Source organism: Eutrema salsugineum, unplaced genomic scaffold, assembly GCF_000478725.1.
Source record: "Eutrema salsugineum unplaced genomic scaffold, Eutsalg1_0 scaffold_6, whole genome shotgun sequence".
NCBI classification, from domain to species: domain Eukaryota; kingdom Viridiplantae; phylum Streptophyta; class Magnoliopsida; order Brassicales; family Brassicaceae; genus Eutrema; species Eutrema salsugineum.
Genome location: NW_006256547.1, coordinates 4,255,412 through 4,282,844, shown reverse-complemented (window position 1 = coordinate 4,282,844; position 27,433 = coordinate 4,255,412). Strand labels below are relative to the sequence as shown.

The 27,433-nt window shown below is 37.1% G+C and overlaps 6 protein-coding genes across 7 annotated transcripts; 3 read left to right on the top strand and 3 right to left on the bottom strand.

The window, feature by feature from the left end:
• The first annotated feature begins 309 nt into the window (after positions 1-309).
• On the top strand, positions 310-4,429 carry LOC18012827. The gene is made up of 3 exons (XM_006394921.2): positions 310-389; positions 793-923; positions 1,028-4,429. Exon 3 carries the CDS (start codon positions 1,098-1,100, stop codon positions 4,302-4,304), a length of 3,207 nt encoding a protein of 1,068 aa, XP_006394983.1. The 5' UTR covers positions 310-389; positions 793-923; positions 1,028-1,097; the 3' UTR covers positions 4,305-4,429.
• A 301-nt stretch (positions 4,430-4,730) lies between these two features.
• Positions 4,731-8,832, top strand: LOC18013441 (pentatricopeptide repeat-containing protein At5g27270). Of its 2 annotated transcripts, none has more exons than XM_006394919.2 (8): positions 4,731-5,287; positions 5,461-6,865; positions 6,964-7,275; positions 7,439-7,543; positions 7,622-7,709; positions 7,801-7,922; positions 8,077-8,141; positions 8,243-8,832. In XM_006394919.2, the coding sequence occupies exons 1-8, from the start codon at positions 4,748-4,750 to the stop codon at positions 8,717-8,719; spliced, it is 3,114 nt and encodes a 1,037-aa protein (XP_006394981.1). In that variant the 5' UTR covers positions 4,731-4,747; the 3' UTR covers positions 8,720-8,832. The 2 variants fall into 2 exon arrangements, with proteins under 2 accessions (XP_006394981.1, XP_024006836.1); XM_024151068.1 differs by having other exon boundaries at positions 4,874-5,287; positions 5,445-6,865.
• On the bottom strand, positions 8,707-11,336 carry LOC18012845 (probable protein S-acyltransferase 17). Its single transcript, XM_006394920.2, has 10 exons — positions 11,014-11,336; positions 10,816-10,909; positions 10,379-10,473; positions 10,111-10,278; positions 9,938-10,010; positions 9,804-9,856; positions 9,554-9,645; positions 9,408-9,460; positions 9,189-9,314; positions 8,707-9,092 (listed from the first exon to the last, which is right to left on the bottom strand). The coding sequence occupies exons 1-10, from the start codon at positions 11,160-11,162 to the stop codon at positions 8,817-8,819; spliced, it is 1,179 nt and encodes a 392-aa protein (XP_006394982.1). The 5' UTR covers positions 11,163-11,336; the 3' UTR covers positions 8,707-8,816.
• Positions 11,337-11,561: 225 nt separating this feature from the next.
• On the bottom strand, positions 11,562-13,484 carry LOC18012844. The gene is made up of 7 exons (XM_006394918.2): positions 13,109-13,484; positions 12,721-12,939; positions 12,556-12,642; positions 12,297-12,443; positions 12,159-12,185; positions 11,973-12,068; positions 11,562-11,878 (listed from the first exon to the last, which is right to left on the bottom strand). The coding sequence occupies exons 1-7, from the start codon at positions 13,349-13,351 to the stop codon at positions 11,678-11,680; spliced, it is 1,020 nt and encodes a 339-aa protein (XP_006394980.1). The 5' UTR covers positions 13,352-13,484; the 3' UTR covers positions 11,562-11,677.
• Positions 13,485-15,597: 2,113 nt separating this feature from the next.
• LOC18013346 (gibberellin receptor GID1C) lies at positions 15,598-17,844 on the top strand. The gene is made up of 2 exons (XM_006394917.2): positions 15,598-15,897; positions 16,723-17,844. Exons 1-2 carry the CDS (start codon positions 15,859-15,861, stop codon positions 17,716-17,718), a joined length of 1,035 nt encoding a protein of 344 aa, XP_006394979.1. The 5' UTR covers positions 15,598-15,858; the 3' UTR covers positions 17,719-17,844.
• A 789-nt stretch (positions 17,845-18,633) lies between these two features.
• Positions 18,634-20,871, bottom strand: LOC18013341 (myosin-11). Its single transcript, XM_006394916.2, has one exon. The coding sequence runs from the start codon at positions 20,737-20,739 to the stop codon at positions 18,865-18,867; it is 1,875 nt and encodes a 624-aa protein (XP_006394978.1). The 5' UTR covers positions 20,740-20,871; the 3' UTR covers positions 18,634-18,864.
• Positions 20,872-27,433: the final 6,562 nt, after the last annotated feature.

Genomic DNA, 27,433 nt, shown 5'->3' with positions numbered 1-27,433 from the left:
TTGCTATATTTGATTCCGCATCTTCTATACTCAGAGAAGATGTCAATTATAACATTATAGTCAAATTTTATTGTTTCCTAAAAGTATAAAAGTTCAGATAATTTGGTTGACAATCAAACAAACAAAATTGGATTATTTTATAAGTATATAAATATATAATCGTTGAAATGGTATATAAAAATTTAATAAGATGTAAGAAAAAAAAGTAAAATGTAAAGACACGTGTATATACCATATTATGGAAAAGACACACGCCTTGAAACTATCCGGTTTTCAGTTCATATTTTTAGATTTTTTTCCCCTTCACTCGGAAATTAGGGTTTATTTAGTATTTTATTCTCTCTCTAATCTTCTCCTGAACTAGTGGCTTTCGGGCTTCAAGCTTCTGGGTATGTTCACTTGTGGTTTTTTTTTTTTTTTTTTTTTTAATCCGTCGTCTAGGGTTTACTTTTGCATTTGCATTGGAAATTATCGTTTTCCAGTTGTTGTTGTTTTGTGTCATTATCCTACTTTTCTGCCGATTGAAAAGGTTTTTGTTTTCAATTTCGCCTCCGATAAAGATTTGGAGCTCTCTGATCTTTGTTCTCTTATTTGTTCTGTACAGTTTTTTTCGATCAATTAGGATGTATCTGGTGATTACTGCTTAACATTGTATTAATATCTTCTCTCTTTTTCCTCGGTTATACTGACTTGTTCTGTTTCAAAAAAAAAAAAAATCATAACTTTGATTTTAAGATCTCAGAATTGCAATCAAACTAGACATGACTTATGATTTTTTCTTTTGGTTTGCAGTTCTATACTGTTGAACTATTAGACTGCTTTCAAGTTCAAGGCGTTGTATGAAGATCTCGCAATTCTTGTTTTATCTAATCAAGGATGAAGTACATTGTTTAAAGATTTTGCAATTTTTGTCTCTTGTAATGGTAAGCTGAGTTTTGTTTCTTACAGTCGCTATTTTTGGGATGACAAATCAGGATTAGGAGTTGATATACTAATAATGGATCTGCAATGGACTTTGTGTTTGCAGGAATGAGATCTTTCTTCCCTTCGTCTGATCTTTGAACTTCAGCTGATTCAAAGAGGCTTCTTCGCTGAAAATGGACTGTAACAAGGATGAGGCCTCTAGGGCAAAAGCATTGGCAGAGAATATGATGCGGAAAGGTCATTTTGCCAGGGCTCAGAAGCTTGTAATGAAGGCTCAGAGTCTCTTCTCAGGTCTTGACAGCCTACCACAAATGTTAGCCGTATGTGATGTCCATTGTTCTGCCGACAACAAAATCAACGATCTTGAGAACTGGTATGGTATTCTTCAAGTTATGCATTTTTCTGACGATGCTACAATCAAGAAGCAGTACAAGAAGCTCGCTTTGCTTCTCCATCCCGACAAAAACCAGTTCCCCGGTGCAGAGGCTGCTTTCAAGTTGATTGGGGAAGCAAACAGATTCCTCGCTGACAAGGAAAAACGGACTCAGTATGATATCAAGCGCAGAATCTATTCACGGGTTTCTAGCCAACAGTGTGCAGATGCAAACAATGCCGGTGACGTTAACAAAGCTATATTCTGGACATGTTGTGAGCACTGTGGCTGTAAGCATAGATACTTGAGACAATATGTGAACACGAATATGTTCTGTTCCAGTTGTCAAAGATCCTTCATGGCCTACAACACTGGATTTAATGGAGTACCGCCTAAATCAAGCACTGGTCAAAAAGAAGTTCGAAATCAAGGGGCTTGTAACACATTTGTGAATAAAAATGTGGATTCTAGTGGTGCTCAGACTGGAAATGTAGCAGCTGAGATGGATAAAAAAGGTACTTTTAAAGAGAAATTCAACAAGAAGAGTACTGCTGAGCCACCCAAAGCTGATGGTTTGAAAGTACAACCTGAAGTTACAAAATCAGAAACAGATGCATCAAAATCTGTACCGGATGAATCAGTTTCAAGGTGTGATCAAGCACCCTCTACGAGCATGGACAAAAAAAGGAAGCGAAAAGTTGTTGACGATCATAGTGAGAGTACTTATGTTGATTCAAAAGATAATAATAGGAGGACATCTCATAGGAAAAGTCGGCAGGCTTCTTGTGCAGACAAGGGAAGCAGTGATTCTATAAGCCCTCCAACAAAAAGGTCAAGATCAAGTGTTGGCTCAAAATCTGAGCGAACTAGGAAAAATCAAAATTGGGGTGTTGGATCAAAGATACGTCTTGGTTCTGGTGGTTCTTCCGCCTCTTCACGTGTCTATAATGGAAAAGTTAAGAAAAATGTGGATTCTGGATATCAAGAAATCTCGGCAACCAAAGACAAAAAGAGTCAAGGATCTGACGCACGTGGAGAAGGGATGGGTATGGCAGGAAAAATTGACAATAACCATAAAGCTAATGATAAGCCTATTACGCAGGATTCACCTGATCCAGACTTCAACAACTTTGAACCGACAAAAAGCTGTTTTGCTGTCAACCAGGTGTGGTCTCTGTATGATTTGACTGATGGTATGCCTCGGTTATATGCTCGAATAGAAAAAGTGCTCGCTTCTGAGTTCAAACTGTGGATTACGTGGATCGACCCCTTACAGGATAATAAAGAGAACTCCATTCCCATTGCTTGTGGAATCTTCCAAGATGGGGAGTCACAGGAAGTAGACGATCCTTTGATATTTTCTTGTCAGATGCGTCACATACCTCGTGACAAGAACATAGTTATTTATCCAAGAAAAGGAGAAATTTGGGCAGTTTTCAGAGGCTGGGATATTAGTTGGAGTGATAGCTCGGAAAATCATAAACGAACTTATGAATATGACTTTGTTGAAGTTTTGTCTGATTTTAATGACGTGATTGGTCTTGGAGTGGCCTATCTGGGAAAAGTGGAAGGGTTTGTTTCCCTATTTCGCCGAGATGCGAAGTGTGAAGTTCTCCAACTTCAAATTCCACCTAGTGAGATGCTTAGATTTTCTCATAAAGTTCCGTCATTCAAAATGACTGGAAAGGAGAGAGAAGGTGTTCCTCCTGGGTGCTTCGAATTAGACACTGCTGCTTTACCTAAAGATATGTTCGAGTTTGATAATTCTAAAGTTGATGCTGGGTTAGATAGAGGAAGGCGGAATGGTAAAACTGGTGGTCTTTTTTCTGAGGCTTCCAAGGTCGAAGTGCATGCAAAAACTACGCTAGAGAGCAGTCTATCTCCAAAGAAATGTCACAAAATTCATGAAAATCACAGTTCATCATCCAAAGCAGCTGATGGAATGAGCACCAATCATGTATTGAACTCAGTGAAGAAGTCCAGAAAGAGTGTCAAAGCAGTGGATGACTTGAAACTGCGAAAATCTCCTCGTCGTTTGAGTGAAACAAACAACCAAGCAACTTCAAGGTCAGGCCAAGAAAAAGCTGAGAAGAAGAATGGTAATGATGGTGAATCCTGTGGACAGCCAGATGGGTTTTGTTTATCTGATGAGAAGATGGCTACCCCAAAGAAACCTGAGAAGATTATTGCGACTGATTCAAGAATCAGAAAAACACCTCGAGAACTACACAAGCCCACAGGAAACTCAAAGAAACGTGGGAGAAATGATGAGTCGTTGTCTCAGTCCAGAGGTAAAGGTTTGCCGACTCGGTTGAATGGTGCTATAAAATCGTCAGAGCCAGAGACTCATGGACCATCAAGTTGCACAACTAGGCAAGTAAACACTTTTAACTTCGAGAACCAGAGATCTGCGGACAAATTCCGGATTGATCAAATATGGGCTATATATAGCAATGACAAAGGGATGCCCAGAAAGTATGGTCAGATCAAGAGAATCGACACAAGTCCTGAGTTGAAGCTACATGTAGCACCTCTAGAGCTGTGTCGCCCTCCAAATCTCATGACACATCCCGTGTGCTGTGGCCGCTTCAAGTTGAAAACTGGTAAAGCAGAAGTGCTTGTGCCTAGCAGCTTCTCACATCAGGTTAAAGCCTTGAAGAGTAATATAAACAGATTCGACGTATACCCAGGGAAAGGTGAGATTTGGGCTCTGTACAGGAACTTGAATGCTGAGACTGAAGAATTTGAGATTGTGGAAGTAGTGGAAACCGACGAGCAGAGCATACAAGTGGCGCTTTTGACTGCTAAAGCGTTTAACAAGCTTTTCTATGGAAGGAGTCAAGAGTTAAAGGTTGGTTTTGTTGACATTCCAAAGATGGAAGTGAGTAGATTCTCGCATCAGATTCCGGCGTTCAGACACGAGGGAAGTGCGACTCGGTCTGGAGATGGGGAATGCTGGGAGCTTGACTCTAAAGCAGTTTTTGATCTCATCACAAAGAACCCATGAGTCTCTTTCTTTTTGTTAATCTAACATATATGTCTAGTTGCCATACAACTCATTGTGAGGTTAAGTTAGAATTTAATGTTAGTGTTGAGGAAATTAGACTCGGCTGAAGCAATAATATCAGTAGTTATGCATGTGTTGTCAATTTCGTATTTTTACTTAGGAAAAAAATATATAGAAGAACAGAGGAATAAAAACTGAGCAAAAATAATATAGAAGGAGAAAAATTGTAGATCAAAACGAGTCATTCACTCCACAACTGGTTCTGATACCACTTCACACAACCGAAACAAACTCCAGACGAATATAAACCGGAAATTTAGCTAACATATTGTTGGCGGCAAAAACAAAACCACATTAAACCGAATTATACCGGATAATCTAATGTGTAAATTAGGAGACAGACTCTAAGTTGGCAAGATACGGCGAGGTTGTGGCCGGAAATCATGAAGAGTGACTTCCTCACTTCCACTACTCATCTCCATCCTTCAATATTTCTTCCCAAAATACCCTCGAGAAAGTCGAGAATATCCATATGGTCATCTTCTTCGCCCGGAGTTCGACCCGACCCGTGGTCTCTCAGCGATGGGAACCCGGAGAGACCGAAGCCAAGATACGAGAGGCCGAAACACCCGTTATCGGACGACGACGCGAGGCGAATCATAAAGAAGAAAGCACAGTACCTAAGCACGTTGAGGAGGAACCAAGGCTCACACGCTATGACTCCCAAGTGGATTAAGCGCACCCCTGAGCAGATGGTTCAGTATTTGGAGGATGATCGGAACGGTCAGATGTACGGGAAGCATGTGGTGGCTGCGGTTAAGACGGTGAGAGCCTTGTCGCAGAGGAGAGAAGGTAGTGCTGATATGAGAGTCGTGATGAGTAGCTTCGTCGCGAAGCTGACTTTCAGAGACATGTGCGTTGTTTTGAAAGAGCAGAGAAATTGGAGACAAGTCAGAGACTTCTTCGCTTGGATGAAATTGCAGGTTCTCTCGGGTTCCTCTTTTGTTTTGAAGATTATGTTCATATGGATTTGCTTGTTCAAATGCTGTTTGATTGATTCGAAAAGCAAAGTTTTTTTTGTCTTACTTGAGTCTTGGTTTGAGAGTTTTTAGATTTAGATTAATGAAGTTTTGGTGATAGAATTTTGTGTCAACAGTTAAGCTATCGTCCAAGTGTAGTTGTCTACACGATTGTTCTTCGTTTGTATGGACAAGTCGGGAAGATAAAGCTAGCCGAGGAAACCTTTTTGGAAATGCTTGAAGTGGGAGTTGAACCAGATGCAGTAGCCTGTGGTACGATGTTGTGCACATATGCCAGATGGGGACGCCACAACGCTATGTTGACGTTCTACAAAGCTGTTCAAGAAAGGCGAATAAGCCTATCTACTTCTGTGTACAATTTCATGCTCTCGTCTCTTCAGAAGAAATCACTTCATGAGAAAGTGATTGATCTATGGTTAGAAATGGTTGAGGAAGGTGTGCCACCGACTGAGTTCACATATACATTAGTTGTGAGCTCATATGCCAAACAAGGTTTCAACGAGGATGCATTGCAGGCCTTTCGTGAGATGAAGAGCTTAGGCTTTGTTCCAGAAGAAGTAACTTACAGTTCAGTTATTAGCTTAAGTGTGAAGGCTGGTGATTGGGACCAGGCTGTTAGATTTTACGAGGATATGAGATCTCAAGGAATCGTCCCGAGTAACTACACTTGCGCTTCTATGTTAAGTTTGTATTACAAAACCGAGAATTTCCCGAAAGCGCTTTCTCTCTTTGCAGACATGGAAAGAAATAGAATTCCAGCTGATGAAGTCATCCGGGGATTGATCATCCGAATATATGGGAAGCTTGGACTTTTCCATGATGCACAGACTTTATTTGAAGAGACTGAACGCCTGAATATACTGTCTGATGAGAAAACATATTTGGCAATGTCTCAAGTTCATTTAAATTCTGGAAATGTTGCCAAAGCATTAGATGTAATTGAAATGATGAAGACCAGAGATATTCCCCTTTCTAGATTTGCCTATATTGTCATGTTACAGTGTTATGCTAAGATACAGAATGTAGACTGTGCTGAGGATGCATTTCAAGCCATATCAGAGACTGGACTTCCTGATGCCAGTTCTTGTAACGACATGCTCAGTTTGTATTCCAGGCTCAATTTAGGAGAGAAAGCTAAGAGTTTTATCAAGAAGCTAGTAGCTGATCAAGTGCACTTTGATATAGAGCTTTACAAGACGGCACTGAGAGTGTATTGCAAGGAGGGAATGGTAGCAGAAGCTCAGGATCTGGTAGAGAAAATGGGTAGAGAGACTGTAGTTAAGGATAACAGATTTGTACAAACACTTACAGAGGCTATGCATATCGAAAGACACAAGCAAGATAAACACGAAGCAGTTATAAACGTGAGCCGGCTTGATGTCACGGCTCTTGGAATGCTGCTCAATTTGCGTCTAAAAGAGGGAAATCTGAATGAGACTAAAGCAATGTTGAATTTAATGTTCAAGACTGATCTTGGTTCAGCGGCAGTAAATCGAGCCATCAATAGCTTTGTGAAAGAAGGTAGGAAAATTTTATCTTGTTTCTTGTTCCTTAGATATGGGTTTTTTTTTACAAGCTATGGATATACTTGTTGAAGATTATTTTCATTTCTTATGCAGGTGATATAACTAAAGCAGAAATTCTTGCCGATTTAATTATTAGACTGGGACTCAGTATAGAGGAGGAAACAATTGCGACTTTGATTGCTGTATACGGGAGGCAGCATAAGCTTAAAGAAGCCAAACGGCTTTACCTTGCAGCAGGAGAATCTAAAACTATGGGGAAATCTATTATCAACTCAATGATTGATGCCTATGTCAGATGTGGCTGGCTTGAAGCTGCGTATGGACTCTTTATGGAATCAGCAGAAAAGGGCTGTAATCCAGGTGCTGTTACCGTAAGCATACTCGTGAATGCCCTAACAAATCGAGGTATGTCAAATGGAGAAGTGCATCGTCTTCCTTCCCAAGCGCATGTGAATTGATATACTATAACTGTCACATTTGAACCAACTACTGGCAGTGTTTAGTTATAATAATCGTTCTATAGTTCTATTAATCACGATGTTAAAAAATTGTACTATCCTAATCACAGGGAAACACCGAGAAGCAGAAGAAATATCACGGGCCTGCCTTGAAAAAGACATGGAGCTCGATACCGTAGGCTATAATACTCTTATCAAGGCAATGCTAGAAGCAGGTAGCACAGAAACGTTTGTTAATTTCAGTTGAAGTTTAAGGTGCAGGGAACCAACACTCAAACCTTCTGTTGTCGCAGGTAAACTGCAGTGTGCATCTGAAATTTATGAGCGGATGCGTAACTCAGGTGTTCCTTGTACGATTCAGACCTACAACACTATGATCAGGTAAAAGGCACTAGATCGGCTTCCTTATGTTTAAGGCTCGTGCAAGTTGGTTGTTCTGTAATATTCTAGCCATCTTGGTGGTTTGGTGCAGTGTGTACGGGCGGGGTCTGCAGCTGGACAAAGCAATTGAGATTTTTAGTAACGCTCGCAAATCGGGAGTGTATCTGGACGAGAAAATATACACAAATATGATTATGCATTATGGGAAGGCTGGTACGTATTTAATAGGGAAAATTACACTTAATGTTTCGGTTCGAGTTTAATATATTTTAACAACTTCTCGCAAAGATAGAATGCTATGTAGCATTGTCTGGTCTTGATTCTGGTTAGTAACAGTAACTAATAAAAGTTTCTCATGCTGTTTCAGGAAAAATGAGTGAAGCACTTGCGTTGTTCAGTGAAATGCGGAGGAAAGGGATTAAACCTGGAACGGTAGGTTTTCTGTTTTTCAGCCTAACTGTTCGTAAGGTCTATTCAATGGCTTAACATTATTTCTAACAATAATTATTGTTAACACTGGGGATTATTTGCAGACTAGTTACAACATGCTGGTAAAAATATGTGCAAGTAGAGGACTCCATCGAGAGGTTGATAAACTTTTGCAAGCAATGGAGAGTAATGGCCACTTTACCGGTGATTCATCCACATACCTCTCCCTGATTCAAGCCTATGCCGAGAGTTCACAGTACGCAGAAGCAGAGAAAATGATAACTCTCATGCAAGCGAAAGGCATTCCGCTATCTCAAAGCCATTTCAGTTCATTGCTCTCTGCTTTTGTCAAAGATGGAATGATGGATGAGGCCAAAAGGATCTACTGCAAGATGTCGGAAGCTGGTATAAGCCCAGACAGTGCTTGCAGACGCACGATCCTAAAGGGATACATGAACTGCGGTGAAGCAGAGAAGGGGATATTATTCTATGAGAAAACGATAAGAAACTCTGTGGAAGATGACAGATTTGTTAATAGCGTTGTCCAAGATCTGTATAAGGCTGTAGGTAAAGAACAATAGTTTCAATAAACCTTTTTTTCTTTGAAGTTAGGCAGATGTTTCAATATGTGTAAAAAGTTCTGAACTGATACCCTATTTCACTACATAAAGAGTAAAGCTATTGAGTTTTATGATTTGTTTTCCGGAAAGCTTGTCTTGAAGATAATGGAAAAACAATCTCCGAAATGTTCCGCAAGCTTCCTTTATCATACATGTTCCTGTTGGCGATGAGGGCCTCGGCTTTGGCCTCAGATCTTCTCCAAAGTCCACTCCATTCGCTCTTTGCTGGACGGTCCAGCTCGGTGTTGGTCATGCCTGCCTTGAGAGCAGCAGCACTTGCCTTTGCTTCGCTTATCTTCTTCTGCAAATTTATGTACTCTCTCCACTTGAATTTCTGTCAACAAACAAACACCAACCGTTAAGGAAAAGATCACAGCGATGACTCTGAGCCAAATTATGATAATGTCTAGAGGACGGTAACAGTGTTTACCTCATTAGTTGTTGTGTTGGTTAAGCAGAGATTGAGGTGGTAAGCGAAGAAGCCAGCAAGGAGGAGAGCGATAAGGCCAAGAAACACCATCAAAAGTATCTGGGTATTGTATGTACCAACTAGCCACTGTTTTAAAGACAACCACGCAAGCCATTAGATTACTCTCTTGCATATGCAACACAAGTGAGGAAGATCAAGATTTGTTTAGTTGTTAATTACCTGTAAAACACGAGGAGCTAAGCTGCGGAAAGAGTTCTCTATCCCGTAATAGACTGTAGAGATAGAATTCAGATTTTACATATTAGCTTCAGATATCAAAAGCTTTAAGATACCATTTGAGGACAAGGACATGGTATGATACTTACTGGTTAAAATATGTACAATGCGAAGTTCTTTTACTCGCCCCGCAAGAATAAACCCAATGGCCACTGTTCCGTAGACACAAAGAAGGCAATGCCTACAAAACACTAAAGAACCGTTTAAGATCACGACAAAGGAAGAGGAGACATTTACTCTGTTCTTAATTTCCTCAAAATATCAAGAATCATGAAAAATCCAAATTTCAAGATTCCGAAGATGTTAAAAGACTGGTTACGTATTAGAATGAGAGCTCACCATAAAAGAAAGGCCATGAAATATTTGGTGTTCTTTTCGCCGATACAGTTATTCTGCAACCGATATAGGAAGCTTGGTATCAATCAAATTATCAACAAGAGATTCAAAAAGAGCTTGTTGGGATGTGTACAAACCATCCACGCACAGTGATGATCAAATCGAGCCACACATCGGTTGCAGATGCTGCAATGCTTGGATCTAGCTGGCCTGAATGAGGAACAACCAACTTTTAACAGACATATCAATAGAACAAGTCAAAGCGAGAGAGTCGTTCACTGAGAGTACTAAAGGGTTTTGATGTTCTCACTTAGGAATTTTACACGTTGAGCATTCTTTCAGCGAGAATATGATATCATCATAAGGGTAAGCAGAAATGTACTGCGAGACATTCTTAGCGTTCACGGTCCCTGGATCACAAAAGCTTGTCAACAGGAAAAGCAGGACTCCAACTATAACAGCCGCGAAGCTCATATACCTACAAAACAAAATTGAATACTTTATGGTGCTACTGCTATGATCTAAAATTTAGGAGTTACGGAATTTAAGGAAGATGATAAAAAGAACCATTTCCTTACTTGTGAACATCGCCGATATAATATCCAGGTATATAGGCAAAGGAAGATTTTGCAGTTAAAAAGTATGTTGATCCAATAATAGAGAGATATATGATCTGCAAGATATTGAACAAACATTTCAGATACAGTAACTATAACTGATAAGGATTTACAAATATCTCTAATCAATGATGATCCTCCTGGGAAAGATGCAGCATCCCATAGCTCACAAAGAGTAGTTCAGGGATGGGAACCTAATACAGTTCACTTGAATTTTTAGAACTACAAATCAAAAAGAAATCTTCCAACGATAGATAAGCTGCTTTGATTCATCTACTAATCACATATAACCCACACAAACCACCTAATAAAAAATAAAAAGAAACTGGTTTCAATGGACTCAGAAATAAACCAGTCTAAATCCTTTCAAGATCAAAGGAAGAAGAAGAAGTACTAACTTGCAGTAAAGGATTAGGCCGTTCACAGCAGAAATACTCAGTCGATAGAATCAAGTCCGTGCCCTTGGAACCAAACACAAACCCAACAAACCGCCTGCAAGAATAGATAACAGAACACGATCACGAAACCCTAATCGATTGAAGAGCTGTTTCACAATACAAACAAGAGTTTAAGTGAAGGCGGAGGAGGAGGAGTACAGGAAGTAATCGTAAGCGCCGAAAGTGAGGAAGTAGTGAATCCATCCAATGGGAGTGCCTTTGAAGATGGGCCATTGGCCACAGAGGAAGGAAACAACCACCGTTAACGTCACCATCCCGTGACACACCAGAACCCATTGTACCTCCATTTTCAGAAATCAATAAAATCTCCGATGCTGAGTTTAGACGGATTTAAGGGTTCCAAACAAAAAAGGGAATTTCACTTGAATCTTCCTTTTTTAAGAAATTTCTGAACCTAATATAGTGCCCAATATCAAAATCCTATTTTGAGTTAGTGGGAAAAAGTTACAATTTTTATTTTGTGGGATGAGATTGGATCGAATCGAATCTTCATTATGAAGACTTTAAGTTGAAAATTATGCATACACAAAACACATTGGATTAACCTGGAATCTACGCTAAGCACAAAAGTTGTAAAGTAAACAACTTTTGTGAAAGATGATGCTTTGTCAAAATGTTGTTTCAAAGGTTCATTCTTTTTTTGTTCTTCTCTAATTCGTTAAACGTTTGAATTGAAAATAAACAAGAACGATAATGTTGTTGCCCTTTATTTATGTGTATCAAAAATGCTTCTTTATATGATGATGGAGCTTTCAACAGAATCTATCCACAAGAGGAGAGAAGACACATTGGATGAAGATTTCTAGATATCAGAAGGGTCGATAGAATCTTCAATGATTTGGATACAAGATCCGACAGATTCTCCCTTGGACATAGCCTCCGCAAGCTTTGATCGAGCTATCGCATGGCGACGTAGCAGCAGTATGGTGTTGAGCACTGACCACCTTACCTGCGAGTCCGCTTTCTTCTGTGTGAACCCCAAACTCTTCACCAAACCATCCAACTGTTCCATCAACAGAAAACCATTTAGCATATACACACATTCTAGTTGCTAATCATGTTTTCGTATATTTTTCAGAATCAGAAGAGATAGGGACCTTGCTGATATCGTCAAGGCCACCTTCAGCATAGCCATAGAGGAGATATTCTGTTGCTACACCAGCAAGAGCAATGCATGAGAATCTGTTCAGCATCTGGTTTTGGAAACGTAAGCACTCGTTTTGTTAGGCCTGCGGATTTCAATGAACTTTTTTTTTTATTGTGTAAAACAAAAGAAAACATACTGTGGCAGAGACTTTTCCAGCATTAACCTGCATTTTCAGGTTGGGAATAATGTATTAAAAGACTTGGATTTTGAATGAGTTTTCTGTTTCTTCAGGGAATGGGAAAGAAGTAAGTAAGAGAGGTTATGAACTTTGTACTTCTTCGAGGAACTCATAGTCCACAAAGGCTGAGCCAGCTTGAATGTTGAGAGATCCTTCTTTCTGTAAAGCTTCAAGGCTTGAGAGCGTGTATCCGCGTGGAAGAATCCCGACCAAATAGGCCACTAAGAAATGACCTGCTTCGTGCTGCATTATGGAAGATCTTAGTCCACAGTAAGTGCGATGAAAATGATTATGTTACTTTTCAAGTGTTTGGTTAGACTGATACGTTGAAGCAGAGTGAGGAGGCAGGTCTTACCTGAACAACTCTGTTATGGTATCGTTGGCTGAACGTATGACCAATTGTATCAAGAACCAAACTCCCAATTCCGCCATTGAGTGAGACCTATAAACAAGATTTGCATCATTAAGGAAGAGACAGTGTGTGAGATTGTTTCATCAGAAGTCGGAGCTATGAGTTTACCAAGTCCAAAGTCCACAGGAACAATGACCCAAGAGAAATAAACAGAAGCTGTTGAGAACTTAAGTCAAAGGCTAGCCAAGCAACTATTCCCCCAGAGATACCGGCGATCTGAAGGTTTCTTTCAATGGAACCAAGAGTTGTATCTGTTGGCGACAGAAGTGAAGCTGCGTTAATACCATTCAGTTTCAGTTCATCCAACGTGTAGAGTCTCTGAGGCACCTATAAACACACACATAAGGATCAAGATCTAAAGGTGAAACTATCCGAGAATCAAATCTTGATGATAATGACACAAAAGCCTTAACCATAGATCAATCAATCCCATCAAAGTTCTAGAGAATGAGATTTGCACAATGACTTCACAATGACATTATGATATGAAGAGTACCTGCCTCGCGGCTCCAAAACATCGAAGTCCACCAGGTTGACCTTGGAGATCTTTGACAAGTGACAGTGCAGCTCTCTCGTCTCCACTAGACAACTCCGAATCCAATTGCTTCAAAGCTTGTCTTCTTCTGGACAAACCCGTTTCAGATGAACCAACTATGCATCCGTAATAACTATGGAAGACGAGATACTTTGGTGGGTTTGAACATTGAGATAGTCCCACGCTATGAAATAACATAACCATTCAGCAAAAAAAGGATTTTGTGAAACTAAAGCTGACCCAGATATGGGTTTGCAACACTAATACTGAATTCATCAAATGCGAAACAAAAATGGACACTTTTTTTTTTTAGCAGCCGCGAATGTCAACCACTGGTTCTGGATAAAGCAACTTTGGTTGTAAAATTATTTAGTCTAGTATTTATACGGGAATTTCCTTAATCAACACTCAGTATACTTGAAAACAAAAATTTACTTCTCGAAGATATATCGAGAAGGAAAAATAAATAAACAAATAGGAAACAGATTTTTAAGGTCTGGCGGGAGCTTTTTCTGACGTTCGGATTATATCATTTTGAAGATTGGTTTTTAGTTGTTCTTTAGTGTTGACAACAACAAAAATATTTTTTACCTCAAACGACATCGTATGAGAAACTTCAATTTCTGATTGGGCCATAATAAATTTAGCAGCCCGGTAGAAATTTAGTCACAACAACTCTTTCATTTTTTATCAACAGCAACATGCATAGACAGTATGACTTTTTGCTCCTGATATACACATGATTCTAACCATCATACTATTTCCATATTTCAAAAAGAAGTAGTTCAGACCTCACAGGCAAAAATATCAGCAAATAATTTTTAGTAACAAATTATATCTAGAAAAGCAGGTGAGGGATATATCCATATGCCAAAATATATTATATCTCAAGATTCATCCCCTCTTATTGTATGTATGTATGAATGTCCGAATGAACCATGACTCATATGGATATTGACTCAGCATACTTTATCTTTATTAATAAAAATATGAGTTTTTTTATTAATTTCTATTTATTTAATAAAAGAGTTATGTATGAATGGTCTAACTTGAGTCTATATTATATTCATCCCTGCTATGTGAGTTTTTTTATTTTCCCTTTTTGTCGAGGAATGGTTTATAAGTAGAACTTTCATTTTTTTCTTTAATTATGTTGTATTCACCTTCTTATTTCTTAACATCTACGACTATGAATGAATAAATCTTACTTTATAGATTCACGTATAAAAGGTTATGTCTTGTTTAATAATTCTTTTGTTTTAGTGAAGGGGTTTCTCACTGCCACCGACCCTTGGAGGTCGTCAGGTTTCCTGGAAATAGAGATATTTAGTATACAAATGAGAGAAATTAGTTTAGTTATTTGTCAGTGCTATTTTTAATATAGTAACACTGTACATTTCATCTAATATTATGTACTATATCTGTCTCTCCTTAATTTCTTATCAATGAACAACATTATATATACAGTGGTTAACTATGACAACAATTGTTTACAATGTTTAAAGTACTGACAGCTTCGAATGGTGAAGACGTGGAGCCGGGTCCAAACAATAACAAATTTTTATATATATAATACTTATAATTGAGAAGACAGAGATGATTTAAAAGTAGTAAAACTCCGAGTTCTAGGCAGATTACCGAATTCTGAAACCTTCATAATCACGGAAGTTTCTAAGACCAGGTCCATTGAAGTTTTGTGATGGGTTTTTTAAAATATTTTGAGTTAAAAAAAAATAGAAAAAAACCCAAATTTTATGAATCATCCTTGCAGAAAAATTTTTAGAATCAATCTTAAAGAATTGTTTATGACAGGTGATAATTTCCAATTGGTTAAAGAAAAAAAAATTTGACACGCGTTTGATTCACTCCACTTTTCTTTCTTTCGCAGACATTTTTTCTCTTTCGACCATTTTTTTTTAACTTTTCATAAATCAAACAAAAATTAATATAATAATACTAACAATCCCTTATTGAATCTCTAAATATTGAAAAGTACATTTAGTATCTAATGAAGAAAATATGAATTAAATGACTATTGACAACAAAAATACAATAAACGAAAAAAGAAGAAAGAAAGAAAAAAAACAAAGACAGGGACAGAGTAGTAATTTAGACGTGGAAAATGTCAATGAACGGATCCCGTTCCAACGTCACGTGCCTTCGAGGGGGCGGCTGTTAGACCACTCACTCAACCTTATTCTTATTTTCTTCATTTTGTCTTTTGTCGTTTTCTTCCATTTTTCTTTTTCTTTTTAGACTGGCATTTGAAGAGAAAAATTATGATAGTGTGTAATTTATTTATTTATTTTCTTCAGTCCCACCCAACAGTCGACACACTCGCGAGTCGCTACTCCTTCCCGTGCGTAGGTTATAATCTGTAGCGACGCTCATGCTAAACTACGCTAGTATTCTTATCCACCACCTCTTAGCTCAATTTACATTAACCCCCTTTGTGCTTATACTCCGTATTATACAGCTAAAACCATTTGATCTCGAGTTTAAAAGCAGGTATCTTTCTATTTCCAGATAAAAACTTAAACTCTTCCAGACTCGTTTAGTGATGTGAGATTTCCCTTTTCGGCTGATTTTTTTTTTTATCCTTTCTTGTCGGAATCGATTGAAATCGTGAGGGGATAATTCGATCTGTGCTTCTTGTGTCTCTGTGCTGTTTGATTGGTAATAAAAAAAGGGGAATTTTTTTTATTTTTTCCATGGCTGGGAGCGATGAAGTTAACCTGATTGAGAGCAAGGTGAGACCTTTTTTTATTTTCATTTCCTGTTTCTGGTTTTCCGATCAAATTTAACCTCTGTTGTGGTTATTTTGGTGTCAATCTGTGATTTAACTTGGAATTGTTCGATAGTGTCTCTTGCGATTTTGGGTTTTGACTATACGTTCGTTGATGCTCGTTCTTATCGGTTATGGTAGTGCTGTTGTGTTCCAAGCTCGAACCTTGATTTTTTGGTGTTTGATTGGATGCATATATGTTTTTTTTTTAATATAATTATCAAAGCTTAGGGCTTTTATCGTTTGGGGTGATGAAACGTGTCGGTTGGTTGATGGGTCTTTCTAATTTCGGAGCTTCTTGGCTTTATTTGGCTTTAGTTCTCTCTGATTATATCTTTGATTGACCCTTGTGGACTGTTAACACTTTATTGATCCTGGGGAAATCAGTTTTTTTTGTTGCTGTAAACGAATTTTCAGATGTAACCAAGTGATTCCCACTTTGAATTTGTTTTGCTCTCTTGAATTTGCTATTCCATTTCTGAACAGTTTCTCTGCCAAGTGTTGAAACCATATCAAATCAGCTTGTTGTCAGTTGGATAATTACGAAAGCTTCTAGTGATTGTTTGCTTAGATAATGAGACTTTTGGAGCTTTAATCGAATTTGAAGAAGGTGTTTTTTTGTAAGGTTTTGTTGGTTTGTATACTGTTCCCTATTTGAAGAAATCTCTTAAATCTTACACAACCTCTATTTTTGCTATCTCCTTATGGTCTGTTGATGGCTTTGGTTACGAATCATCCCGTTTCAAAGACTCGTAGTGATTTATTTGTCGGTGTTGTGTGTTTGCTGCAGACAGTGGTTCCTCTCAATACATGGGTTTTGATATCCAACTTTAAGCTAGCCTACAATCTCCTGCGCCGTCCTGATGGAACATTTAACCGTCACCTCGCAGAGTTTCTAGACCGGAAAGCCCCTGCAAACGCCAATCCTGTTAATGGGGTCTTCTCATTTGATGTCATCATCGATCGCCAAACCAATCTCCTTAGCCGAGTATACAGACCAGCTAATGCTGGTGACCCACCAAGTGTTACCGATCTTCAGAATCCCGTTGATGGTGAAATAGTGCCTGTTATCGTCTTCTTCCATGGTGGAAGCTTTGCGCATTCTTCTGCAAACAGTGCTATTTACGATACTCTTTGCCGTAGGCTTGTTGGTTTGTGCAATTCCGTTGTTGTCTCTGTGAACTATCGCCGTGCACCAGAGAATCGATACCCTTGTGCTTATGATGATGGATGGGCTGCTCTGAACTGGGTCAACTCGAGTTCTTGGCTTAAAAGCAAGAAAGACTCAAAGGTTCATATTTTCTTGGCTGGTGATAGCTCTGGTGGTAACATAGCTCATAATGTAGCGGTGAGAGCGGTCGAGTCAGGGATTGATGTTTTGGGGAACATTTTGCTCAACCCTATGTTTGGAGGCACAGAGAGAACGGAATCTGAGACACGTTTGGATGGGAAATACTTTGTGACGGTCAGAGACCGGGACTGGTATTGGAGAGCGTTTCTTCCCGAGGGAGAAGACAGAGAGCATCCAGCGTGTAGCCCGTTTGGTCCCAAAAGCAAGAGTTTAAAAGGTTTGAGTTTTCCCAAGAGTCTTGTCGTTGTAGCTGGTCTAGACTTGATTCAAGATTGGCAATTGAAGTATGTGGAAGGGCTTAAGGAAGCGGGTCAAGAGGTGAAGCTTCTTTACTTGGAACAAGCTACTATTGGTTTCTACTTATTGCCTAATAACAATCACTTCCATACCGTTATGGACGAGATAGCTGCGTTTGTAAACGCAGAATGCCAATGAGAACGCTCTTTATCCCTCACTGTAATCTCTTCACTAACTAACGGGTGTAAACCACGGTGGACAGGGCTGTGTCCATGTTAAGAAAATGGAAACACTGTGAATATAATATTTTTTTTTTTTGGGATTTATTAGTTGAAGAATTCAAAGATATATTAGTTTCTTTTGACGTCTCAGAAATAAAGAGATAGTTCGAGAGGGCAAACTTAAAAACTTCACTATTTTTGAACTACATAAAATACATTCAAATTCAAAACTAAATATTTATTTCTCACTCAATTGTAGGCGTCCGCGTTATTGCAATGTAATCATTAATAAAGAAAAATAAGATTTGATGTGTAAGTCTTTTAGTTCTTTTTATATGTAAAACCAAATTGTCTCGTGAGCATGAAAGTGCATTGCATTTGGACCACCACAAGGAAAAAAAAATTGACTTCTCGAAGAATATATAATATATTGTTATTTTTTCTCATATGAAAAAGGCATAAAAGGGTTTTGTTTTTTATGAGACGTATCTTTGCACAAAACCCAAAAGAAACAAAAGATACAAATAAGCTAGATTTGTAATAATATACAAATATATGGATTCCACCTAAACTATTAGCAGATGTGGAAATGCAACCAACCAAAAAAAAAGACATGTTGGTTTGGTAAGAGGCTTCAATCATCTTTTAAAAGAAAACATTACTAAGAATATATAGATATGTCGTTCTCTTTTTCTAGCTCAATTTACAATACAATATACACCAAAAATAACAACATTCACAAATTGTCAATGAAATTACACAAAAGGGTTAATGTGAACGACGGGTTTGTGTTTTAACGTGAAAGCTTATATAACATAATAACTATGTATGGTACCTGAAGGAAGTTGTCTTCTCAGCTATATACCAAAGTTGCAATATACAGTATATAAAATTAAATATGAAACAAACAAGTTTATTAGACATTCTGGGAATCAACTACATGTTCTGAGAGAATAGTAGCGAATCACAGATACGAAAGGAAAAAGGTTTACATCATAGTAAATTATGAGTAAAAATCTCATAAGATGCATAAATGGTTTAGAAGTTAAAACAGCGAAAAACTGAAAACTCAAATGCGGTAATGTTGTCTGAGAGTTAAAATGGTAGTACCATCTTCAGGTTTTCACTTAATCGCAGCGGCATAAGCAGCAGAAGCAACCGCAAGGAGAGTAGTAACAGATGACACAAGGGTCCAAAAGCCTTTCTTCTTGTGTGCATCTTCCACCGAATGCTTCATTTTCTCTACTTCCTTCTTCATTTCCTCAACCATGCTTTCTTTATTCTTGAACGCTTTCTTGATCGCTTCGAGCTCCACCGAGTACGAATCCATTCCCTTCTCTCGTTTCTGCTCGCCTTTTTTGTTCTCTAAACCACCTACTAGAGATGATACACTCTTTAGCATTGTTAGACCGCGGTTTTCTTTGGTTTCCAGTTCTGTTTTCAAAACACCCATATCTCTTTTGAGCTCCACAATATCCTTTTGAAGGATACTCTTTTCTTTTCTCAGTGACTCAGAACGATTCTCCAGCTCCTTCTTCTCTTTGATCAATCTCCCTCGCTCAACCTTAACCTTCTCAAGCTCTTTACCTGTAGTTTCAATCATTTTCTCTAATTCCCTAACCTTTTCCTCAAGAGCCACACGGTTTCTCTTCTCCTCATCAAGAGCCTTCCTAGCATTATCTCTCTCGGCCTCAACCAGTGCCAGAGCATCCTTAAGCTGGCTAACGTCGCAGCTAAGCTTCTCAATAGTGTTGGTTTGATCAATAAATTCCTTTCCAAACTGCTTTGCAACATGCTTTCGCTCCTCCGCCAGTTTACTCATCTCAACAAACTCAGCTTCCTGGTCAAAAATTCTCTCAACAAGGTCGTTCTTCTCCCGCAACAATTGGTCGACCAGTGTCTCCTTATCAGAAGACTGCGCGAGAGCCATCTCCATCTGTTTCTTGATCGAATTGTTCTCCACCAGTAAACCCTCGAGCTCAGATTCCTTGATAGATTTCTCTTTCACCAGTTCGTTGATCTGCTCCGCCCTTGCTTTTGCTTTCTCCGTAACCTCATCAAGATTCTTCTCTAACCCAATGACCTGATCACGTAAACCTTTCTCTTCCTTTGTCACTCTCTTCACTCTCTCACTCAAATTTTCCAGTTTTTTCTCCAGCTTCACAATTTCTCCCTTCTGATCACGTTTAAGCGTCTCTAACTCCATCTTCTCCTTAGCAAGCCCTTTGATTTCTCTCTTCAGCTCATCTTTTTCCCTAATCTTCTCCTCGAGGGTCGTCTCCAAGCTAGTCCTCTCCTTGTTAATCCTCTCAATCAGCTCCTCTCTCTTCCTCATCTCCTTCACCATCCTATCATTTTCAGAATTCAATTTACCAACTTCCTCTCGCAAACTCGTTTCTTTCATCTCCATTCGAACCACACTCTCCTTCAATCGATTCGATTCCTCACGCTGCAAATCAAACCCACTCTTAATCGAATCCCTCTCATCACAAACCCTACCCAACTTCTCTCTCTCAGTCTCTAGCTTACACATCAGATCATAAGCTTCTCTCTTCAAATCCCTAATCTCACACTCTCTATCACTCTTCTCCTTAACCAACCCATCTACTCCAGAACCCATTTCATTGACTCGGCTCTCAACAATACCCATAAACAGATCCATTTCGAGCTTCAACATGAAATTCTCGTCACCCGAACCACGCAACTCGTCCCGGAGCTGAGTCTTCTCCGTGCCGGAACGAGATAACTCGGCCTCCAACGCATCTTTCGCCTGGAAGAGAGATTCGATCTGCTGTCTCTTCTCCATGGTTTGCTTGAGGAGAATCGCGTTGAGAGACTTCAGGTTATGAAACTTCTCCTCCGACGAGTCGTGGTCCTCCATTGAAGACTGACGGCTGAGCTCGGCGGACTTCTGGTAAGTGACCGGGGCTGTCTGGTTCTGCATTTGTTGCTCACTGGAAGCTCCGTTGGAGTTACGGGACACTTTCTTCTTCGCCATCTTTCGCAAGTAGAACAAAGAGGCGGCTAAGATTTTTAGGGTTTAGGATTGGGGATTGCAAGCGTCAGGGTTTTGCTACGGCTTTTTAATGGCGAAGCCAGAAAGAGACAAAGACTAGAGACGAAGTTTGGGGGTAAATTTCGCAAGATTCAAATGTTGGGGCCCAATTTCGTATTTTTCTGGGGTTTTTTTGAATTTTTTAATTCCCGTGAAGGTATTTCTTTGTTTACATATATAACGGAACTAACATTTGATACGTTTCACTCAAAGGTTAAAAGAAAATCTTAACAACATGACAAATTGACAATGACATGTAATTACAGTTGTTCAAATTTTGACATATATTAATAATTAGTTAAATTTTGACATATAGCAATAATTGGGTAAATTTAGACATATCTTATAGATTAATATATATATATATATTGTAATATATTAAACACTCTTATAACAGTTATTAGCTAAAATTAGATATGTTTCACACTAACAATCCAGCTATGACATCATTACACGATTAATCAGTTTTGGACACATATCAATAATTTAATAAATTTGCTTATATATAGATAAAAGTTATATTTTATATTTACTAATGAATTATCAATTATACCATATATATTAATAAAATATAGGTATTATTACTATTTTTTTGCTAACTAAATTATATTCGTTTTTACATTACTACATTTTGACACTTGTTATGTTTAAATTGTGGAGTTTAATCTTTCGTTGATGCTATGAAGTCGTTACGTTGATCAATCTTGACAAAATTATAAGTATATAGATTTTATTTTATTTTATTTTAAATCTAAATGTATAGATATTTAAAACACTGTTATCATAGAGTTTTCTACTTTTTTTTTTTGAGGGCCGAACTTTTAAATGTAAAATGAAAAACAGAGAAAATGTAAATTATTTATTTGATTAAAATAAAAGTGATTGTATTTTTCATATATATGATAATAAATCACAAAAATATTGTATGTTTATTTTAACTATTTATAGTCGAAGTTTCTAACTTTTATTTATGACTTATGACTTTGGTTTGGGTAAAAATACATTATTTTTTTTAATAACAGTTATTTTGGGATGACTTTTTTCATAATATAGAGATTAATTATCCTAGTGTAAGCAATGCACAAGGTCTGAGCAAAGCGTTACCTAGTTTCTCAAAAAACCAAACGAAACATCTATTATTTTCGGAAACCTAGAGCGAGAAATTGTCTTCTTGAAAACTCGAAGAACGAAGTAATTGATGTGTTTCATAACATCTTGATCCAAAATGTCCCCACATTTTCTTACAATGAAAAAAAAGTCTAAAAGCTTTCACATAGATTCGATCATTCTTCTTAAGTAGTTTGTTGGAGATCTATCTTAAACATATAAAACCCTATACTAGCTCTTCTCTACAACTATATAATTGAGTACTCGAATATATTTACTTCAACTCTCGAATATCTTCTAACTGACATTTTTAAGATGTAGAATTCTCCTTCGCATGACTTTAAACTATTTTGAACTAGCTACTACATTAGCCACGGATATGTCGTAACTGGGCCACTTTATGAAAATGAAACTGTGGCCAATTCTATAAAGTTACAGTCTTACAGATCTAACGACGATATTTTTGTGAACATTGAAAACAGAAACTTGACTTATGCTAGTAGCATACGTTTTCTCCCAAATGTTAGGCAAAAAAAAACAAGCATACGTTTTCTTTTACACAGCCAATAAAATACCTAAACTATATTATATCCGGACTCTTTAGGCGAAGAAGCCCAAAATAGAAGTTGTGACCCATTGGGCCATTACTTGAAAAGAAAACACGAAAAATCAAACAAAAGAAAACGAATGTATTTTTGATGTCTACTGGTATAATAAAACGTTTATCTTACTCCTAGTCTCCTACGTACAATGTAGTTACTCCAAATCTATATTATACGTTTAACTAGTCGATGATTAACATACAGTCAATCATAGAGACAATACAGATTTTTTTAATAAATTTCAAATCCAAGCTTTCTATGACTTTTTCAATTTTTTTTGGTCAATCAATGCTTAGGTTTAGGGCGTAGGACTAGGAGCAAGCATACTCGTATAATCATTTTCTAGTAGATGATATGTATACAATGCCGGCTCTTAGCATGTGCCAAAGGTGCATTTGCACTAGATGTAAATATTTTTTTGCAAATTTTAGTAAAGAGTTCAAGGCTCTTTTTGAAAAAATTAAGGTATTTTTGCAATATTATGCATATTATATTTAGAATATTAGACTATTGTATAGGGTCCATAAAAGTTTTGAGCCGGCCCTGTATGTATATATATTCCATGACGTTTTCAAGAACAACAGATTTAATGCACCTATGTTTTACGTTTACCTTTCAAGTTTCACCTAAACAAAGTTACCTGTTACTGTTAGGCCCTTTTTCTGACTAGGTTCAATGAATGTCTATTTCAAAACTCTCTTCGTTTTTAATAATGAATTTTATATATAGAGCTTTTACACAAATTAAAAATAATGTTTAATTATAACAACATCATTTCATACACTAAACAACTATATTCGTAATTTAAAACCACTAGTAATTCAATTATTATTATTATTATTTGAACATTAGTAAATCATTATTATCAATCACTATTTTTTCAAGTTTGGAATTCATTATCAGTAATACATTAAAAAAAAATTAAAAACTAGAAAAATCATCTCTATAAAACGAGCAAAAAAGTCTTTTTTAAAAAAAAACTAAAAAAAATGGAAGATCAAAATTTTGTTTTTTTTTTTAAAAAAAGACACATAATTTCATAATTTAAATTATTCAAAATTCTATAACAATTTGATAGTGGTTGTCTACTGAACAATAGTTGATTAATGTTTTTACACCATGTTTAAAGTGCTGTCCATTCATTTTTTTCTTTTTGCTGGATATTTCTTATGTCTAGATTCAATGAATATGCCGGTCAGTAAGTATAGAACTGTTTTGCCACACTTGCAAATGGAGTGAGTTAGACCATGTTTATTGCAAGCACTCCTAATGGGGTACTTAATGATTATTTTATTACTTTCTTTAAAATAAGTACCTTAGATAAGCATTTTAGTAAAAAACTAGTTTATTGCAAGAATCCTACATGGGTTACTTAAATAAAAAAAAAACATTAAACATAATTAATAAAACATTAAACATACAAATTTTTTAAAAATTAAATTCAGTTATTATCAGAATAACTTCCAAATTTTTGCCATAGATGCTCCACTAGATCCTTTTTCAAGTGGTGATGTTGCGTTGGATCCCGGATTTTCTTTCGAGTGTCGAACATATTCAGGATATTTGTAGGCATGTTTGTAGAGTACGATTGATCGACATGAGACATTCCTTCTCCCGGTATGAAATCTGAAACATCATGTAGACTGTATCCGTCTCGTTCGTCTTCTACTATCATATTATGGAGTATAATACAAGCTCTCATAATTTTGCCTATTTTTTCTTTATCCCAAGAAAGAGCCGGGTTTTTAACAATAGCAAAACGAGCTTGCAAAACTCCGAAAGCACGCTCGACATCTTTTTGGGCAGATTCTTGACGTTCAGCAAACAATTTTGCTTTGGCACCTTGGGGAAGTGTAATAGATTGAATAAACGTAGCCCACTTAGGATAAATACCATCTGTTAGATAGTAAGCCAACTTACACACTAGATCATTAATCTTCTGCCATCGTGCCTTGCAGTGGGTCGGCTCCCTCTGTACTCGTGTTTCAAAACCAGGACTTGCAGCAAAGTAGTCTGCAATGCGCCTCCAAAAAGGCCCTGACTTCTGTTGATTCCCTACAACTGAATCCTTGGAAATGTTTAACCATGAGCTGATGAGCAACACATCATCACTCGGGGTCCATGTTGTTCTTGCTTTTCTCTCTGCAGGCGTTTCTTCATTGTAGCTGGAAGCTTCCGTGCATTGTGTGCTGAAGAGTGGGATTTGGTTACTCTCTTGTTGACTATTAAGCAAGTCAACAAAGTTAGAGTTGTGGGTATATTGATCCATAGTTGAGAAGGGTTAGAAGATGTAGTTTAAAGATGAGGTTTAAAGATGAAGTTTGTTAAAAGAAGTGGTGAGGAAGAGAAGGGATAGAAGATGAAGTTTACGGTTAAGTAAGATGAAGAAGATGAAGTTTAGAAGCAGAAGAGCAAAGGTAGAAGAAGAACATGTAGGTTTACGGTTAATAAAGAGAAGATTTATGGCAAGTTTTAAGTTTTATGGCAAGTTTTAAGTTAAAGATTTATGGCTAGTTTTAAGTTAAACATTTATGGCTAGTTTTTTTGGCAAGTTTTACATTTATGGCTAGTTTTAAGTTTTATGGCAAGTTTTACATTAAAGATTTATGGCTAGTTTTAAGTTGAACTTTTATGGCTAGTTTTAAGTTTTATGACAAAAATCTTTTACATTTATCATCTAACCACATCGACATGACTACTAACCAACAACTCTATGCATTCATCACAAAAAGACCATCTCATTTTGACTAAACTATATACCCTAACTAACCAAACAACAACAACTACATAACAGAAAACCCATTTACATCCACCAACAAACATTAACTACTACTAAACATCAATTAGTTTTCAAAACTTGTTGAAGACAAACCTGAATATCGATGTGCCTTGGACTTTAGTTACCTTTCGCTGGAGCAATCTCATTTTCACGAGGAAGCAGCAAAACCCACCTTTACCTGCATAAGAAAAAAACCATACAAAGTCAAAGAAGATCACACACACCAAACAATAACAACAAAGATCACACACACCATTCATACAAAACCGCAACAAAAAACAATTTCATCATATTTCAAAGAAGATCACAATCAAAAGCATAAGATTATTCACAAGCATACACAGATATAGAAGATCACAAACAAAAAGAAAACCAAACAAGATAACAACAAAATATTTGTACACATTTGAAAGAGATGAAGAACACCTAACCGATCACAAAACAAAATGGAATCAAAAACGATGAAAACCTTTTCAGTCTAACAATATTGATGCAGAAAAGAAACAGTTAAAGATAAAATTCAAAGAACCCATCAATAACACTAAACCCGATCAAAATCAAAGATCACTTCCAAGAAATATATCATCCAATTGATCCATCTACTATGATATAGACAACAATTTATACCTAAAACTACATAGCACATCAACCAGAGATCAGATGATCAACTAATTTCATGAATTTGGTTTTACAAAAAAAATCCCCAATTAAACCCTAGACGCAGAAATAGAGAAGATATTTGAAGGAGAGCAATAAAGACTTATCTCGCCGCTGTCAGAAAAGCTTCCGGCCTCCGGCATGTAGCTCCGTCATCGGAAATCTGAGAAGAGACGTTGGCGATGTTGAAGGCGATTTCGTCGAGCAAAAATGTGAGAAGAGGTATTTTTGGTCGAGAAATTTTTTGGGTCCAGAAACTTGACCCCTCGTGGCAAAAAATTTTCTCACTTCTCTCTTCTAATCAGATGACACCACGTGTCTAGAAAGCACCCTCAAATATCGATACTTAAAATGCTTGTTTAGGCATCGATACTTCTTTATTATTGGATTTTTAATTTTTTTTTGGACCAAAAAATGGTAAGTATCGGTCTTTAGTACTCCCGATAAACCTGGTCTTATAGTGATCCCGCAACTGCGAAAAAGATAAGTAAAATAAGATATACTTATTTTGATGTCACAGTATCATATAATTCTTGATTATTCAATTTACCTTATTAGTTTAATATATTTTAAGCAAATATCCATGTGTTTTATATAACGTTCTGAAACATAAAATATCAGGAAACTAATCCAGTGCTCTCGTTCAGTTAATTAAGGTGTGATTTTTAGTGGGTGCGTAGGTTTGACCACTACAAAAAATCATATGATCGTTGAAGACTTTCCTAACTAGTCTTATAACTTCTTCTCTCTTTCAAGAAAAATAATACTCCACTCATCAGCTCGTCCCAAGAAGAAAAAAAAACCATACTCCACTTATCGATTAATCTCGATCCATAAATAGGCATAGAGAAATGACCAAAAAATATTTCTATTGCGAAGAAAGTTAATGACTACTGTGGGGACCAAAACGTGGGTCGGAGACAGGTATCCAAATCTCTTTGGTAACGTCTAACGTGACTACCTTTATTACTCGCATATAATTATTTTGTCATCCCACATACTGATTTTGTAACCCTATATTGGAAAAATGGTAATTTGAATCCCAAATGCCTAAGCTTAGGACTAATTAAAGACAAGCTATAAATCTTCCCACAAAGTTATACACTCGGGTTTGATTACTTAAGCAAACGAAATGTTTTAAGAATTTTTTTTCTGTCTTTCAAACAACTATTAAAAATACTAATTTTGAAGTTATGACAATTAAACTTTGACAATCAGTGACAATATTTGATAAGATATTTGATAAGATCCATGACATCAAATCTACACAACTCCATCTACCAATAAACCTCATGTGTTACATATGTTGGCATGGCGTTGGAGCAAGCATACTTGCATAATCACTTTCTACTAAATATTTATTCATTCCATGACGTTTTCAATAACAACAAATTTAATGCACCTGTGTTTTTAAGCTTCACCTAAACGTCTGTTACGACTTTTTCTGGCTTATTTTTGGTTTTTAACTTATGCATACCAGATGTCATAAAAA